The following is a 17,270-nucleotide window of genomic DNA, read 5'->3' as shown; positions in this document are numbered from 1 at the left end:
GGTGTGGATGTTGTTTATAAACCATTGACCTCGATTCTCAAGTAATGTTAGACTTTTAAGGTGTATCGGAACACGATGGTTGAATTGCTTCATTTCATTTGAAAATCAAAGTAATTTCACTCGATAGGTGTGCCACAACTCACCTTGTGGGTGGAAGGGTAAATATTAGATTCCTACAAAACACACATTTGGAAGAGGTGACATTTAACACTGCAAAGTATAAAACATTCCAACCATGAGTCAATTGAGTATTAATCATTTGATCAAATAAATAACACAATCTTATCATGCTCATTCAAAACTATATATATAGTAATACAATTTAGATTAAACCATTACCTCTAAACTGTAATGCAGGGGGTACAACATGATAAATGACTATATATGTGCAATACTCGACAAACACATGATAAATGACTACAAGTCTAAATTACCTTTTTAAACTGTTCCTATGCATGACAGAAAAATGTAACAAATGTTTAAGCTAAACACTCACAGGGCAGCTCTCCTTTGGCAAGTGAATTTCTAGAGCCTCTAAGTCAAATGAAATATCACCTGCCAATAGAGACATGCCCTATGACTGATTTGCTTACTAAATTATAGCCATCCATCTCCCACTCTTGTTCTCACTAATGTGTCTAGTTTGGCAAATATCGAATGACACTCTCAACAAGTTATATAGGCTAATTCTCAAGGGGTTTATGCTTTGGATATACTTCTCTGAAATGCTACTAATTCCCCTTTTTTCAGAACAATGGCACATGCTTGAAGGAGCTAAATATCATATATAGTCTTGAATTTTTCATGTTCAGCTTTTTGAAATAGAATCACATCCATTGTCATAATAAAAGTCACCACCACTTAATAATATGAAAGAGATTGCACACAAGGAATCAAAATTTGATACCGATGCTGTAATTAAAAAGTTCTAATACTTTAAGCACACTAAACTATGTTTTCTTCTCTTTTGTGTCTTTATTTGAAATTAGAAGAATCAAATTTCCACCTCACTGTTTGCCTCATTTAGTGTGCTATGTTTCAACTGTATTTGAAGAATGAAGTCATTCTTTCAAAGGAATATAGATTCTCTCTTTAGATATGATAAAAAAAAAAAAATACTTTGATTTTATTCACAGCTTCTGTTTTCCACTTCTTTAAAGTGCAAGAATTGGGAGGATGGACCAAAAACGCTTACTGAGTTTTGACCATTCGCTATCATGAATAAACCAATTAATGTGCCAAAGAAAACAACTGTTTTTGGATATCCAAGGTATAACCAACAAATATATGCCAATGTTTCAATGGCTTATTCCATCTAGTTAATTCATACAGGTTTACTTGTATTTTAGTGTCATTATGATTCAAAAATTGCTTTTCTCCTTTTGGTTTTTCTCATTCCCACCCCGATTTTCCCTAAATAACTTTAGTGTGAGTTAACTCGTGTTGGTACCCAACGTGAGTTAATATGCGCCGGTGTTAGGCAAGCTAACATCACAACATTTCTTGACATAGATGCTTTTTTTTAGCCCCTAAACGTGCATTTTCACCATATTTATCATCTGCTACCACTACATTCATTTACCATTCATTCATTCGCAATACCTTATGTTCATTTTTTTAACCAATTATGCACTACATTTTTAAAAACATTAATTTGCTCAATGGTGAGCATATTTTAAAAAGATCAATTCATTCATTTCCAAAATAAATCTTCTCTTATTTTAAAACACACACATCTCACACTTCATAGATAATAATATAGGAAAATTCTATGGTAAAGTCATGAGAATGACTTTTGTGAAGATAAATGGCCAATCATTGAGCATTTGTGTATTTAATCCATGTCACGTCGTATTATATGGTGTATTGCACATTTGCTCATAAGGTGTGTCATTATATCCTTACTTATTACAATCATGTGCCTGATTAAATCAAAATTAGACATAGATTCCCATTTGTGCACTAAGATTGAAATTCCCCTTAATATTTTGTACGAAGATTGATTTGTAATAAGGTAATGTTTAGTTTTAGAGTGGTCCACCAGCAGGACACTAGCTGACATGACATCAGTAGTTATACTATTGGCTAAACAAAATAACTTTTCCAAAAAAATCAATTTTCTAACTGCACCGTAGAAGCCCCAATAATATAATATAATTACTTCTTTTCAAAAATTCTAATTAAATTTTCATCAAAATCCTTAATATTTTTATTACATTAATACCCTTTTGCCTATTAAATTACATTAATACCCTTTAGAAAATATTTTTACTACATTAATACCCTTTTTATATGTTGATGAATATATGAATTCATTTCAAAGTATTTAGTAATTTACTTGGCACAACTTTTAAACTCGGTTTAATATAATTGTTAATCAATAAAAACTTTAGACATATTATATTATTCGATTGTGATTTTCGAAATTAACGTTTATAAAATCTTCGATAATTACGAACTTAGATAATAAGTTAGGGAGGTGTAATCATAGAAGATTAGGGTTCTGAGTAAAGATATTGACCGTAATATTAGGTGAGCAAGTAGAAATTAGATGCAATTACCTATTAGAAAGAAATATAGGATTCAAAAGATCTGATCACTCTAATATATGAAATTACAAAAACAATTTCATTTTTGTTGAAAACTCATTTAAATACTTTGCATATTTGTTAATTCCTTATTATAATAAAATCCCAACTGATGATCAGTTAATAAAGAGGGGTTGTATAGCTGTCTCAGTTTGTTGTTTCTGCTGGAAACATGCTGAAACTTCTGAGCATATCTTTCTTCATTGTCCTGTTACTAATCAGATTTAATTTTGGCTTAGTAAAGGTATCCAACAACCATTAGATCTCTCTTCCTACAACAATCTCCTCTTTAGCTGTCAAAATGTTTCGAGTTCTCAGGTCAAACAAATAATGATTTTTTACAAGTTACATATAGTTTGGCTCATTTTGATTGAAAGAAACAAGAGTCGCTTCTCCAAAGATCACATGCGAAGTCTGATACATAGGATAATCTCAGAAGTTAACTTCAACTACAAGCTAGTTAAAGGTCATGGCGCTCACTCCATGCATGAGTTCTAGGATTCATACCCTCTTAGAGGTTTTCTGAATTCCAACTTCTCCCTCTTGGATCAAAATCAATGTGGATGGCTTTACTGTTGGCAATCCTCCTCCTTATGCTCCCATATAGGTGGTTTCCTGGGAGGCTTAGTTCAGCTGATTGAAACTGCTTATGCTTTCATTGTTGAGCTACATGATGTCATGTTAGCTATTGAGAAAGCTCAGCTTATAGTCTGGACAAAGATTTGGATTGAGAGTGATTCACAAGTGGTAGTTAAAATTTTCAATCAAAACCTTCAGGTTCCTTGGAGCCTAACAAATAGGTGGCGAAACTGTAAATTGTTTGCGAGGACTATTGATATCTTTTGTACTCATGAGTCATGTATATAGAGAGGGCAATGTTGTTTTTGATGCCATGGCCAATAATGGTCAACGTTTGCAAACTTTGGCTTCTCAATGGTGGTTGCATCCCCCTTCTTTAATTTTTTTACCTTTGTTGTCTAGAGATAGTTTAGGGCTTAACTTTTATAGGTCTCTCTATTGTAAATAGGTTCATGCCTTTCCTGAAGTTTATATTCATTTTCTCTACTTTCATCAGAAAGGAAATTTTCTTAGTAGAGATTGAAACAATTTATGTGGAGACGGATTTTTCAAACTAGATGGTATTTTTGGTACATTTGCCAATAAACCAGCATCCACCTAGAAGATTTTTCTCTAACATGGATTTTATTTTCATTAGCAGTATTCGGCGCAAACTGTTCAAATTCTTCAGTACAAAGTTGAGAATGAGCATTGCATACCATCCTATAACAGATGGACAAAATGAAGCCTTGAATTGTTCTTTAGAGAAAAGAACCTAGGAAATAAACATCTTGCATAAAATTTAGTGTATAGTCAGTCAAGAACAACATACTAGGATGACTGTAGTCGGTGATGTCAATGGAATTAATGGAAAATCAAATTCTATAAGATTGCACATATATTTGTAATAGTCAAAAGCATAATTAGCTGTAAATATACATATGTCAGTTTAGCTAATTTAGTGGGTTGAAAGTCAACTTGACAGCTTGTAAATACATTGTATTTATATGAGAAATCAGAATGAAGAGGGACACAGTTTTGACTCTCATTTCTCTTAGTCTCTCTGAGTTAACATCCCTCATTTCTCTTAGTCTCTCTGAGTCTAACATGTGAATTATAGTGGATTAAGCCTTCAAGGGTATTAAAGTAAAATATCTCTTCGGATGAGACTCGAGGTATCGTTCGGGAAGAATGTGAAATAGTATGAACAAATCGTGTTGTTTCTTTTCCTTTCTCTCAATTTTATTTAAATGTACAAATTAAAATTCTTTATGGCTTGGCTATAACTAGTTTGTTTTTCAATTTAGTTAAATCATTTGATAAAGAACAATATGTATTCGAAAAATCTGTTGAGAAATATTTGAATAAAAGATCTTTCATAACATTATTAAAAGGAAAAAGCTTAAAATGGTCAACATAATTCAAAACCTCATTTCTTGTGTTTTCCCGTACTCATAATTAGCTGGTAGTTAACTTTTGCGTTGCCTCTTTATAATGGTATATATAGATGTATATGGGATGTGATGCCCAAAGGGGAAAAAAGGAAGGCCGGCCATATGAAAGGAAAAAAAATGAACGTGTGGGACTTGGTTTGCAATAGAAAAGTATTATGTTTTTCCTTATAAAAAGAAAGTTAAAATTCTTAAGCCGGACACCATGATTAAGGTTTGAACCCTGAACCTCCATTTTTGTGTGAGTTTCAATGGTTATTTGACATTTTGTCTATCTACTAAAAATAAAATAAAAGGAGACTATGTCATGAAGCATGGAGAAAACAAAGATTATTCAATTTTTCGCTTATATTTTATTTTCAATATGCATGCTACGTACTCTCCTTTGAACCCGTACACTAGAACATATATATGTTGGCCTAAGTGTCCATCTTCCTTCTTGTGAGTCGGTCAAGAAGTTCATGGACGCCTCCTTCTTTGCATATACGACCGCCTGACTAAATATATCAAAAAAGACATCCCTAACCAAAACATGCCTTTATTTGAAGCTGCGAAGCTCCTTGCAATGAATGTCAAGGAAAAATATATGTAAACTAAACACTCATAAGTGTAAAACCTCTTTAAACTGTTCCAGTGCATGACAAGGAAAAATGTAACAAATGTTTAAGCTAAACAGTCACAGGGCAGCTCTCCTTTGGCAAGTGAATGTCAAATGAAATATCACTTGCCAATAGAGACATGCCCTACGACTGATTTGCTTACTAAAATATAGCCATCCATCTCCCACGCTTGTTTTCTCTAATGTGTCTAGTTTGCCAAGTATCGAATGACACTCCCAACAAGTTATATAGGCTAATTCTCAAGGGGTTTATGCTTTGGATATACTTCTCTTAAATGCTACTGCTTCCCCTTTTTTGAGAACAATGGCATATGCTTGAAGGAGCAAAAATATCATATATAGTCTTGAATATTTATCTGACATTAAGATTCATTCTTTATTATTTTTCATGTTCAGCTTTTTCAAAATAGAATCACAATATGCTCCATTTGATTAACTTGTTGAGTGACCACATCGAATGTCATAAGGTAAAAGTCATCACCACTTGATAATATGAAAGAAATTGCACATAATAAGTAATGTTATATTCCTTACTTAGAAAGTACAGAAGACACAAGGAATCAAAATTTGATACCCGATATTGTAATTAAAAAGTTCTAATACTTTTAAGCATACTAAGCTATGTTTCTTCTCTTTTGTGTCTTTGTTTGAAATTAGAAGAATCAAATTTCCACTTCACTGTTTGCCTCATTTAGTGTGCTATGTTTCAACTGTACTAGAGGAATGAAGTCATTCTTTGAAAGCAATATAGATATTCTCTTCATATATGATAAGAAAATACTCTCATTTTATTCACAGCTTCTGTTTTCCACTTCTTTAAAGTGCAAGAATTGGGAGGATGGACCAAAAATGCTTACTGAGTTGTGACCAATGGCTATGAGGAATAAACCAATTAATGGGCATATTTCAAAAATGTGCCAAAGTAAAACAACTGTTTTTGGATATCCACGGCATAACCCTCAAGTATATGCCATCTTGTTTGCTATAAAAGTTTCTAAATTCTCAGAAAACAATGGCACAATTCAGGTTGAGAAGTCCATCAATAAGCAAATCAACAATAGGACGCCTCTCTCCTGGCAAGTAAGAAGAGCTCAGTGCCAATAACTTGCCAAAGGAGAGTTGCCCTGTGGCTGCTTTAGGGCGTCTCTCTCATTGATTGGTAGCAAAGAAAAGTTAATTAAAGGATGTAAGTGTTTGAGCTTAAGGGAAGTTTTCTTTTTATTTCATTTCTTCTCTATTGTGTCATACAAGTTTAACATATTATATGTTATATAAAATTTGTGGCTGATAACATGGTTATAACTTATGCTGCGATCGTTGCAATAAGAATTTGTTTTTATTGACATTAAATTAAATATTATAATTTTATTTGTTGTCTCCGAAAGCATAGTCCAGTACTAAAATGGTTAGTAGCAGAAGGAGTTTAAAAAAGATATCTAAAGTTCAATCCCTACTGCAAATAAAATAATTTATTACTTATTTTACAACTCATATATCTCATGTTTTCTCTTTAAAATCTCATATACACACACACACACACACACACACACACACACACACTATGTATCCTATCTTTAAAACAAGAGGCATATAGTTCAAAAGATCACATGCAAAGTCTGATACATAGGATAATCTCAGAAATTAACTTCATCTACAAGCTAATTAAAGGTCATGGCTCTGACTCCATGCAAGATTTCAAAGTAACTCAATTATTTAGGACTACAGCCAGAAGTGCTATGATCATAGCCTCTTAGAGGTTTTCCAGAATCCAACTTCTCCCTCTTGGATCAAAATCAATGTGGATGACTCTACTGTTGGCACTCCTCCTTCTGCTGCCATGGCCTTAGTTTGCAGGGATCATCTAGGTGGTTTATTGAGAGGCTTAATTCAACCGATTAAAACTGCTTCTGCTTTCATTGTTGAGCTACATGCTGTCATGTTAGCTATTGAGAAATCCAAGCTTATGCTCTGAACAAAGATTTGGATTGAGATTGATTCACAAGTGGTGGTTAGTTAGAATCTTCAATCAAAACCTTGAGCTTCCTTGGAGCCTGACAAATAGGTGGCGAAATTGTAAATCTTTTACGAGGACTATAGAGAGGGCGATGTTATTGTTGATGCAATGGCCAATAATGGTAAAATTTTGCAACCTTTGGCCTCCTAATGGTGGCTGCATGCCTGCATCACCCTGCATTAATTTTACCTTTGTTGTCTAGAGATAGTTTAGGGCTTAACTTTTATAGTGCTCTCTATTGTAAATAGGTTCATGCCTTTCCTAAAGTTTATATTCATTTTCCCTGCTTTAATCAAAAAGCAAATTTGTTGAGTAGAGATTGAAACAATCCATGTGGAGATGAATTTTTCATACTTTGGTACATTTGCCAATAAACCAGCATCTACCTAGAAGATTAGTCTCTGACAGGGATTTTATTTTCATTAGTAGTATTTGGCGCAAATTGTTCTAATTGTTCGGTGCAAAGTTGAAAATGAGCATTGCATACCATCCTATAACAGATGTACAAAATGAAGCCTTGAATCGTTCTTTAGAGAAAAGAACTTAGGAATCGGACACCTTGCAGAAAATCTAGTGTATAGCCGGTCAAGAATAACATACTATGATGATTGTAATTGGTGAATTATAGTGGATTAAGCCCTCAAGGGTATTGAAGCAAAATCTCTCTTCAAATGGGAGCATCGTTCGATAAGAATGTGAAATAGTATGAACAAATCGTGTTGTTTCTTCTCCTTTCTCTCTGTTTTTATTTAAATGTACAAATTAAAGTTCTTTATGGCTTAATTATAACTAGTTTATTTTTCAATATAGTTAAATCATTTGATAAAGAACAATATCCATTTGAAAAAGCTATTGAGAAATATCTGAATAAAAGATCTTTCATAACGTTATTAATAGGAAAAAGCTTAAAACGATCAACATAATTCAAAACCTCATTTCCTGTGTTTTCCCCATATTCATAATCAAGGTTTTAAATACAGAAACGTTACCGCGATATCGGCCGTTACAAAACGGTATAGGCAACCACCGATACCATTATTTGCAGTTTTAATGCTGAGAAGAAAAATCACACTGAAACGCCGTTACAGCCGTGAAACCCGCCGTTACAACCGCGAAACATAGTTAAGGACACAAAAACTTTAAATTTGTTTCTTCTCTTCAGCTTCATCATTCAATCTTCATTGCTTCCTCTTCAATCTTCATTGCCTCCTCTAAGTAATTTCACTCGCACTCTTAATTTCGGTGTTGTTTTGGAAATTTGTAACAGAGATGAGATAAGATGAGAATTTAGAGGGGGAAAATGGGACTTTAATTGAGTTGATTGTGTCTTTGTGTGAAATTTGTGTATGAGAGTTTGGACGTTAGAGTTGTGGCTCCGCTTCTGTTTTGTGAGAAAGAATTGAGAAAGAAGAAGAACCTAAAAAGAAGAAGATGAGGTGAGAGTGAGAGGAATTGGGCGTAGTTGGGTTGGGTTAGGTGAGGGAATCCCAAACTAATGAATGCCTACTAACTTATTGACTTTTAATAAGATTTGTGGTTTTCTGGAACATTATGATTAATTTACACCGCGACGACCGCAATAGGTAACACAACATACGTAACAGCCCGAAACCATGAAAACCCTAACGCGACCGTTACCGTTATTTAATACCTTGTTCATAATTAACTGGTAGTTGACTTTTGTGTTGCCTCCTTATATTGGTATACAAAGGGGATAAAAAGGGGATAAAAAGGAAGGCTGACCATATGTAGACCTGTGAAAAAAAAGTGAATGTGTGACTTGGTTGGCAAAGAGAAAAGTATTATATCTTTTTCCTTATAAAAAGAAAGTGTGGCATCAAATGTGAGAGGATGATACGATTAGGTGAGAGGAAATGGCATAACTAATAAGAGAGGAAAAAGGAAACCATGTCATGAAGCAAGAAGAAAACAAAGATCTCAACTGAAAAAAGTGGCGAAATTGTTGGTCCGGATACCATGATCTAGGTTTGAACCCCGAACCATCGACTTATGTATATGAGTTTTAATGGTTATTTGCCATTTTGTCTATCTACTAAAGGAGGCCATGTCATGAGGCAGGAAGAAAACAAAGATTCCTCAGTTTTATTTCTTCGCTATTATTTTATTTTCAAAGTTTCTTTTTTCATGAACGATTAGGATTGTATATTATGCTCTTTAAGATCTACTCAAAACCATATTGAGTACCTATTTATAATTATGAATTATGCAATTGAAATTTAGAATTATTCAGTTATCCTTATGTGCGATGCTTTCTCATATTTTGGTCATTTATGAAATGAACTTAGGGAACAATTGTCTATTAATCTTAGTTATTGTAACTGGATCTTGGATAAATGTTCATCAGATAATCGCTTTAGCCATATTAATGTGATAAAAAAATTAGCGATCTTTCAAACTTTCAATAACATGAATTCATGTAAGAAACCCGAAAGGTATATCTCTTTAGGATGGGGTAGCTCAACTAGTTTGAGCTAAATGTTAAAGAGTTGGAGGTTCAGGGTTCAAGTCATAGAAAGGAGAAAAAATTAGCATAACAATTAACGTACTAATATTTTCCGGTAAAAAAAAAAAAGACTATGAATTGCCAAAGTTCATCTTAATTGTGTGCCAGGGGCGGATCTGAACTTTCAATACTAGTGGGGCAAATTTTTTTGTCCAATAATTAAATAGGGAAATGTTAATTTGTGCCCTTAAGGCACAAGTTTAGAAACTAAATGTAGAAACTTAATTTTGGAAATTGTGCATTTAATATCTTGAAAGTTAAAAACTTATTTTTTCAATACAAAACATATGTTTTAATTCTTTTTTTAGATCCTTAACATGTGCCCTTAGGGCACAAGTTAACATGACCCAATTAAATAATATTAAATTTAATAAGAAGTTATATTAAAAATAGTTGTAGCAACCAAAATTACAAAGAAAATAATCTACTTTCCATTTGTTGAAAAATGAAATAAAATCATATCATTACTAAGTGTTCTAAGAACATCTTTTTCTATATAGGTTACAAGAGATGTCAAATGCTCTAGCAGGATACCTGTGCATACGGATGAGTGAGCGCGTTGCGCTCTTTTTTTGGAAGCAAGTCGCAATTGCATAAAAATTATAGGAAAAAAATATTTGTATTGATATCTGAATAAAAATATAGACATTTGTATAAATTAAAAAAAATGGGTCCCCGTATTAATATATAAGTTAAAATATAAACACATGTATATTAAAAAAAAATAGGTTCTCTTAGTTGAAATATAGACACGTATGTAAATTACACAAATAAATATGTTCCCATATTAATATATGAGTAAAAATATAGACGCGTGTATAAACATAAAAAAATAATTAGTTGTTTGTATTAATATGTAAGTAAAAATATACAATGAACCGATAAAAAAAAAATTTAAAAAAAATGTATTGGACCTGAACTGGTGTGGCACCTGCCACACCATGCCTTGTTCAGGTCCGCCCCTGATGCTTCCTACTGCCCACCCATACACTAGAACATATGTTGCCTAAGTGCCGATCTTCCTTCTTGTGAGTTGGTCAAGAAATTCATTGGCATATCCTTCTTCACAGATATATCGTCCGTCTAAATATATCCTGGAAATGAATGACAAGGAAAAACATATGTAAGTTACACTCATAAGTGTAAAGTACCTCTTTAAACTATTAAAATGCATGACAAGGAAACATGTAACAAATGTTTAAGCTAAACACTCACAGGGCAGCTCTCCTTTGGCAAGTGAATTTCTAGAGCCTCTAAGTCAAATGAAATATCACCTGCCAATAGAGACATGCCCTATGACTGATTTGCTTACTAAATTATAGCAATCCATCTTCCACTCTTGTTCTCTCTAATGTGTGTAGTTTGTCAAGTATCAAATGACACTCCTAACAAGTTATATAGGCTGATTCTCGAGGGTTTTATGCTTTGGATATACTTCTCTTCAATGCTACTAATTCCCCTTTTTTATGAACAATGGCATATGCTTGAAGGAGCTAAATATATAGTATTGAAATATGATTTTCCATCAAGATTCTTTCTTTATTATTTTTCCTGTTCATCTTTTTGAAATAGAATCACAATATGCTCCATTTCATTAATTTGTTGATTGACCACATCGAATCTCATAAGGTAAAAGTCATCACCAATTCATAATATGAAGAGATTGCACATAATAAGTAATGTTATATTTGTCCTTGTTTACAAAGTACAGGGGACACAAGGAATGAAAATGTGATACCAATGTTGTAATTAAAAAGTTCTATTACTTTAAGCAAACTAAACTATGTTTTCTTCTCTTTTGTGTCTTTGTTTGAAATTAGAGGAATGAAGTCATTCTTTCAAAGCAAAATAGATTCTCTCTTTAGATATATGATAAAAAAAAAAAAAAAAAAAGACTTCGATTTTATTCACAGCTTCTGTTTTCCACTTCTTTAAAGTGCAAGAATTGGGAGGATGGACCAAAAAAGCCAATTAATGAGGAATAAACCAAAAAAAAGAGCATATTTAAAAAAAGTGCCAAAGAATACAACTGTTTTTGGATATCCATAGTATAACCCACAAATATATGCCAATGTTTCATTGTGTTATTCCATCTTGGTTGCTATAAAAGTTTCTAAAGTCTCACAAACCAATGGCACAATTCAGGTAGAAAAGTCCATCAATAAGCTAATCAACAATAGGGCACCTCTCTCCTAGCAAGTAAAAAGAGCTCAGCGCCAATAACTTGCCAAAGGAGAGTTGCCCTGTGGCTGCTTTAGCTTAATCTCATAGATTGGCAAACATCACTTTTCGCCCCTTAATTTTTAAATGTTGCGGTTTTGGCACTCTATTAAAAAAATGGCAAAAGTGATCCTCCATGTTTAGGAAAATATGATCTTTTGACCCCTAACATAAGAGAAATATGCTTTTTGAGCCTAATTTTTACAAAAAGTTGCGATTATGGTCCCTTTTTTGGGACACTTGGCCTGTTCTCAGCAATTATGGGACGAAATTAGCCAAATTTTCATTTTTTTTAATAGGGGGCCAAAATCGCAACATTTTGAAACTTAGGGGATGAAAAGTATAATTTAGCCAAAAGTTAATTAAAGGATGCATGTGTTTTAGCTTAAGGGAAGTTTTCTTTTATATTTCTTTTCTTCTGTATTGTGTCATACAAGTTTAACATTTTACATCTATACTATATATATCTATATCTTCTATTAATAAAGGAAATACTATTTTTTGGTGTAGCATTTTTTTTAATCCCAAAATGCCCTTACTTGATGGTAGTTATTAACAAAAAAAAAGTGCCTTACCCACTAATAATCACACACGGTGGCAGTTATTAAAGAAAAAATCTGCCTTAATCGCACACCAAAACATAATTGCAAGCTTTCTATTTGTAAAAAAATCTGCCAGGTTTCTCCTTTGATCGTGTTGCAAAAGTACTTCTCTCACATGAAATTGAGTCCACCGTGAAAGCCCATTTACTAGTTTCATATAAATAGAGAAGGAATAACAGTAATTTACTTTACAAACAAACTAACCCTAGTACTCTGTTGATCCGAAACCCTGAAACACTTTCTCGTATCTTCTATTTGCATCGCTCTTACCATTCAATGAAAAAGAAGAAAATAACTTCTTCCCTAAAATCTTCACCAGAAATTCCAGTTAAAAAGAAGAAGAGAACATCTTCTCTCAATTCTTCTTCACAACAAATGGTTGAGAATTTACCTGATGACTGTTGGGAATATATTTTCAAATTCTTTGTTAAGAACCACTTTGGTTACTATTTGAATTCTCTATCTCTCGTCTCCAAACAATTCCTCTCCATAACCAACAGTCTCCGATTCTCACTCACTGTCTATCCCTCAACAGTCCCTTTCCTCAAACACCTACTCAAAAGGTTCCCCAACCTCACTTCCATTACGCTCGACTACGAGGACCGCGAGTTGGATGGTTTTTGTGACATCGACAATATTTTTCGCTTAATCTCTAGTTTCCCGTTGAAGAAACTCACATCTCTCGTTTTCACAGGCGAAGACATTTTCTCATTAGAGAAACTCAATTCGATCGTTCTCTCCGGCGAAAGCATCTTTCCCGCTGACGGGTTGCGAGTTTTCTCCCAAAACATAACAACTTTGACCTCTCTCACTTGTTCTATCGACTTTCTCTACAAAAATGACTTGTTACTCATTGCCGATTGTTTCCCAATGCTCAAAGAACTCAACATCGAAATCAGTAACCCTATTTCCGATTTTCAAACTAATTTCAAGAATGGAACTGACTCTCTGTTATCAAGACGTCAGATGGTCAACAATCAAACTGATTTCATTAACGGAATTCACTCTCTGTTATCAAATTGTCGATTTATTCAACATTTGAAATTGGAATGCGTTTTTTTTCTTGAAGATACACATGTTGCCGGGTTCTCTTTGTTTCTTGGTGATTTGGTTTCTATAAACCTTAATAATTGTTCAAGGCTCACAGAATCAGCCTTGTTTTCCCTCGTAAGAAATTGTCCTTCGCTTAGTGAGATCGAAATGCAAAACACAGCTATTGGGACGGAGAGTGTAGAGAATTCTGGTGTATACCCTCAATTAAAGTCTCTCTATTTGGGTGAAAATATTATAAGATTAGCTTCCTTTTTTCCTAATTTGCAGCTGCTTGCTTGACTTATATTCTAATAATAACATATCTGAAGGATTTTGTCAAGTTTTCAGGTGATGTGATAAGATTAAGCATTTGAACTTAGCCGGATGTTCAAGTGTAAAGCTACTTAGAATAAAGTTTGTAATTCCCCAGCTGGAGGTGTTGAACTTGTCTGATGATGAAACACTCTATGCTATCACAAAGAATTGTTGTCGGCTTTTGAAACTATTACTGAGAAAATGTGTAAGGGTCACAAAGAAAGGAGTTAAACATGTGGTAGAAAACTGCACACAACTTAGAGAGATTTATTTGGGTGATTTAAATTCAGATTTAAGTGAGATAAGTAGGAAATTCTTTTTGCGTCATGGATGCCTTCTTTGCTGGTAATCTAAAAACGCTATGCTGAAGTTTGAACTCTGTAAGTTGTTTTTGTTTTAAGATTTACTTTTCTGAGAAATTAGTTTTTTAAACTGTAAACTTACAAACTTGCATTTACTCGTTATAATTCCCTAAATAATATTGTAGTGTATGATTCTAATGTCTTTTCACTACCAACTCTAGTTTAATTTGTCATCACTCTTTCGTTTGTTTGTTGTTGTTTGAATTATTAGCTTATGTTTGATTTGTTTTCCTTGCTTAATTATAAGGCCTTAATTATAAGGCCTAACAACTCATTACTCTAGTTCAATTTGTCATCACTACCAACTCTAGTTCAATTTGTCATCACTCTTTGACTTAATTATAAGGCCTAACAACTCATTACACAAATTTCATGTAAATTTAGATATTTGAAGTAATTATATCAAAACTTATATTGAAACTCGTAAGAGATCAATTTTTTTTAAGTAATTAGGATATTTCTCATAACAGATCACAAATTTCATGTAATTTACATATTTGAAGTAACAAGGTAACTGAATCAGTGATCCTTAAACCTTTGCATAGAGTGGTAATCCTTGTTATTAGGTTCTTGAATTTTTTCTCATAATTCTGTTTAACTTGAGCTTTAGAGTGCTTTTGTAGATGAATTTAATTATTTGGCATAACAAGGGTAAAAACAATATTAGAAACTAGATTAAATCAGGTAATTTAAGAGTTAGATAAATATCAATTATTAGGCATGACATCCATCACAGGCTTATCCTCAATCACTTCTTATAAAGATCGATGAACCAAAGCAAAACTTAAAAGAAACTGAATTAAACATTTTCAGTGATCCGTATGCGTTCATATAGGTGTGTCCTATTATCATTCTTGTATAGTTGTATATGTTACTCAGTAGAAAACAAATAAAGGCATTCAGATCAGTTTTATTTCCGCAGTTTCAATTTAGGAAGTGTTGATTCTGCCTTGGCTGTTGTAGCATATTTATTTCCGCAGTTTCAATTTAGGAAGTGTTGATTCTGCCTTGGCTGTTGTAGCATATGTTTCTATTTGGTAGAAAGGTCATATAACTTGGACAAAATCATTAAGGCATTATCTTCTTGTTACAAAATATAAGAGTAAATGATGAATGCCTTATTTCTTAAACTTGATGCTTATGAGGAACTCTGATAAAAATTTCATGGAAAAACAGGTCAAAAATATTTCATAATTTAATTGTATACGCCAGAAATTCATATATATTGCGTTCAGTTTTGATAGAATTGTAAAATCAAGTTGTGTGGAATGTGTTTGTATCCTTCTAATAAAACATTTGATGTGGGTATATATAAATCGGATCAGAAGTCATTATTTAGCCAAATATCGAAGTTCTGGTATTTACCTGCTGGGTCTTTACTTCTCAATCAAGTCACTGTTGATTTTTTTTTTTTTTATGCCTACAGTTACTGGAGATCGAGGGAAGATGGTTGCAGTTCCAAAAGAAAAATTGAGTGCCTAAGAATTTTCTTTATTTTGTTATAATTGTGGGAGCAAAAAGTTTGTCTTGTTGGATTAATGTGTAGTTTTCCAAAAAGATTTGTTGAGTGGCGAATTTTATTAACCTCATTATTGGCCTAAGAATTTCCGCTATTTGCTAATGAATTTGATGAAATGTATCAAGCTTTGATTAGGTCTAGGTTAACCAGCCTTTTCAAAAAAAAAAAGGTGTAGGTTAACCTTGTCTTATCCTTTTTGGGTAAGGACATCTCCAAAAGCGCGTTCGGAATTCAAATTTAATAGATAAGACTTGTTAGTTTTTTATAGTTACAAGTTTGAATTCGAATTTAGGCAGTTATTCCTATTTGTATAAATAGTAGTTTTTCTGATAAAAAAGTGGTCACAATTCAATCATACAAAACTTACACTCAAATTATCTGTATGGAAGCGAGAAACGAGTTACAAGTTGCAATGTATGAATCTGTGTACCGATTTACATTCATTCAATGCAATTTACGTTCTTTTTCTTAAAAGTCTCTGCATTTTTACTTGTTCTTTTGAACAATTTATCTGCATTTTTTACTTATTTCTTTTAAGCAATTCAATATTGTCTTATTTAACACATTTCAATTGAGTTCAATTGGATTGATGAATTCGATTATTTTACTTATATGTTGTTTTTAAAGTTCTTCAAAGAATAATAGCAATTTTCTGCAAAATAACGAAGCACAAATATGCTCTTAAGATTTATTGGTTGATCTTGCAAGTAACTATTTTTAAACCAGCGGTTGTTTACCAAAAATCAGTGTAAACAAATTGGCACGCCCAGTGGGACCTTTTTGTGCTTCTTTGTTAGAAATTTCCTGTTAAGATTTATTTGATCAATGTTGTTGGTTTGTGTTGTGCATGCCATTAAGAAGTAAAAAGCAACTTCCTGAAATGTCGCGTCCTTCCCCTACCCCAGACATAGCGGCATCGAACGCCGCTAGTTCATCAGGAACAACAACAACCAACCCACCTGCATTATCTGTTGGTACGCAAGCAATCCCAACAAGTACCATGGCGACCGTATTAGAGCCAGTCGAATCGACGATGGCCACGCAAACGAGTCAGGCCATTCCAGCGGTTGCATCGGCCGCAAGAAATACTCAGGCTGTTCCAGCGTTTACATTGGCCGCCCAGACTTCGCAGGCCATCCCCAGTGCGTCGAACCAAGGGTTCTTTAATCCTGGCACAAGTCGTCGAAATTTGCAGTACGGCATGCCAACCTCCATGATGCAAGGCCTACATACGAATCCATCCTTGTATTCCGAACGTTTGAACGTACCGATTCCCCAACCGTTCGTTCCTGGGGTGAGCGTTCCGTTCACAACACCCCAGCAATCCTTAACCAATGCATCCATGATGGCCTTAAGGCAACAGATGGATGAAGCCAATCATGAAATGGCTGATCTGGTGACACAACAGATGGGTGCAGTGATTAATCCTTTGATTTGAGACACGAATAATAGTTACCAGGCATTGT

At 33.5% G+C, this 17,270-nt stretch overlaps 1 protein-coding gene across 1 annotated transcript; it reads left to right on the top strand.

Moving 5' to 3' along the window:
* Window positions 1-12,821: 12,821 nt before the first annotated feature.
* On the top strand, window positions 12,822-14,330 carry LOC146916504 (uncharacterized). The gene has a single exon (XM_085717001.1). The coding sequence runs from the start codon at window positions 12,853-12,855 to the stop codon at window positions 13,906-13,908; it is 1,056 nt and encodes a 351-aa protein (XP_085573127.1). The 5' UTR covers window positions 12,822-12,852; the 3' UTR covers window positions 13,909-14,330.
* Window positions 14,331-17,270: the final 2,940 nt, after the last annotated feature.

Source organism: Medicago sativa, chromosome 6, assembly GCF_051527215.1.
Source record: "Medicago sativa cultivar Bolivia chromosome 6, Bolivia_mono, whole genome shotgun sequence".
NCBI lineage: Eukaryota > Viridiplantae > Streptophyta > Magnoliopsida > Fabales > Fabaceae > Medicago > Medicago sativa.
The sequence above is the reverse complement of the archived record's forward strand: the minus strand, read 5'-3'. Positions and strand labels throughout refer to the sequence as shown.

Bases quoted from the DNA above. Each gene is read 5' to 3' on its own strand.
- LOC146916504 (XM_085717001.1), top strand. From the start codon at position 12,853: ATGAAAAAGAAGAAAATAACTTCTTCCCTAAAATCTTCACCAGAAATT.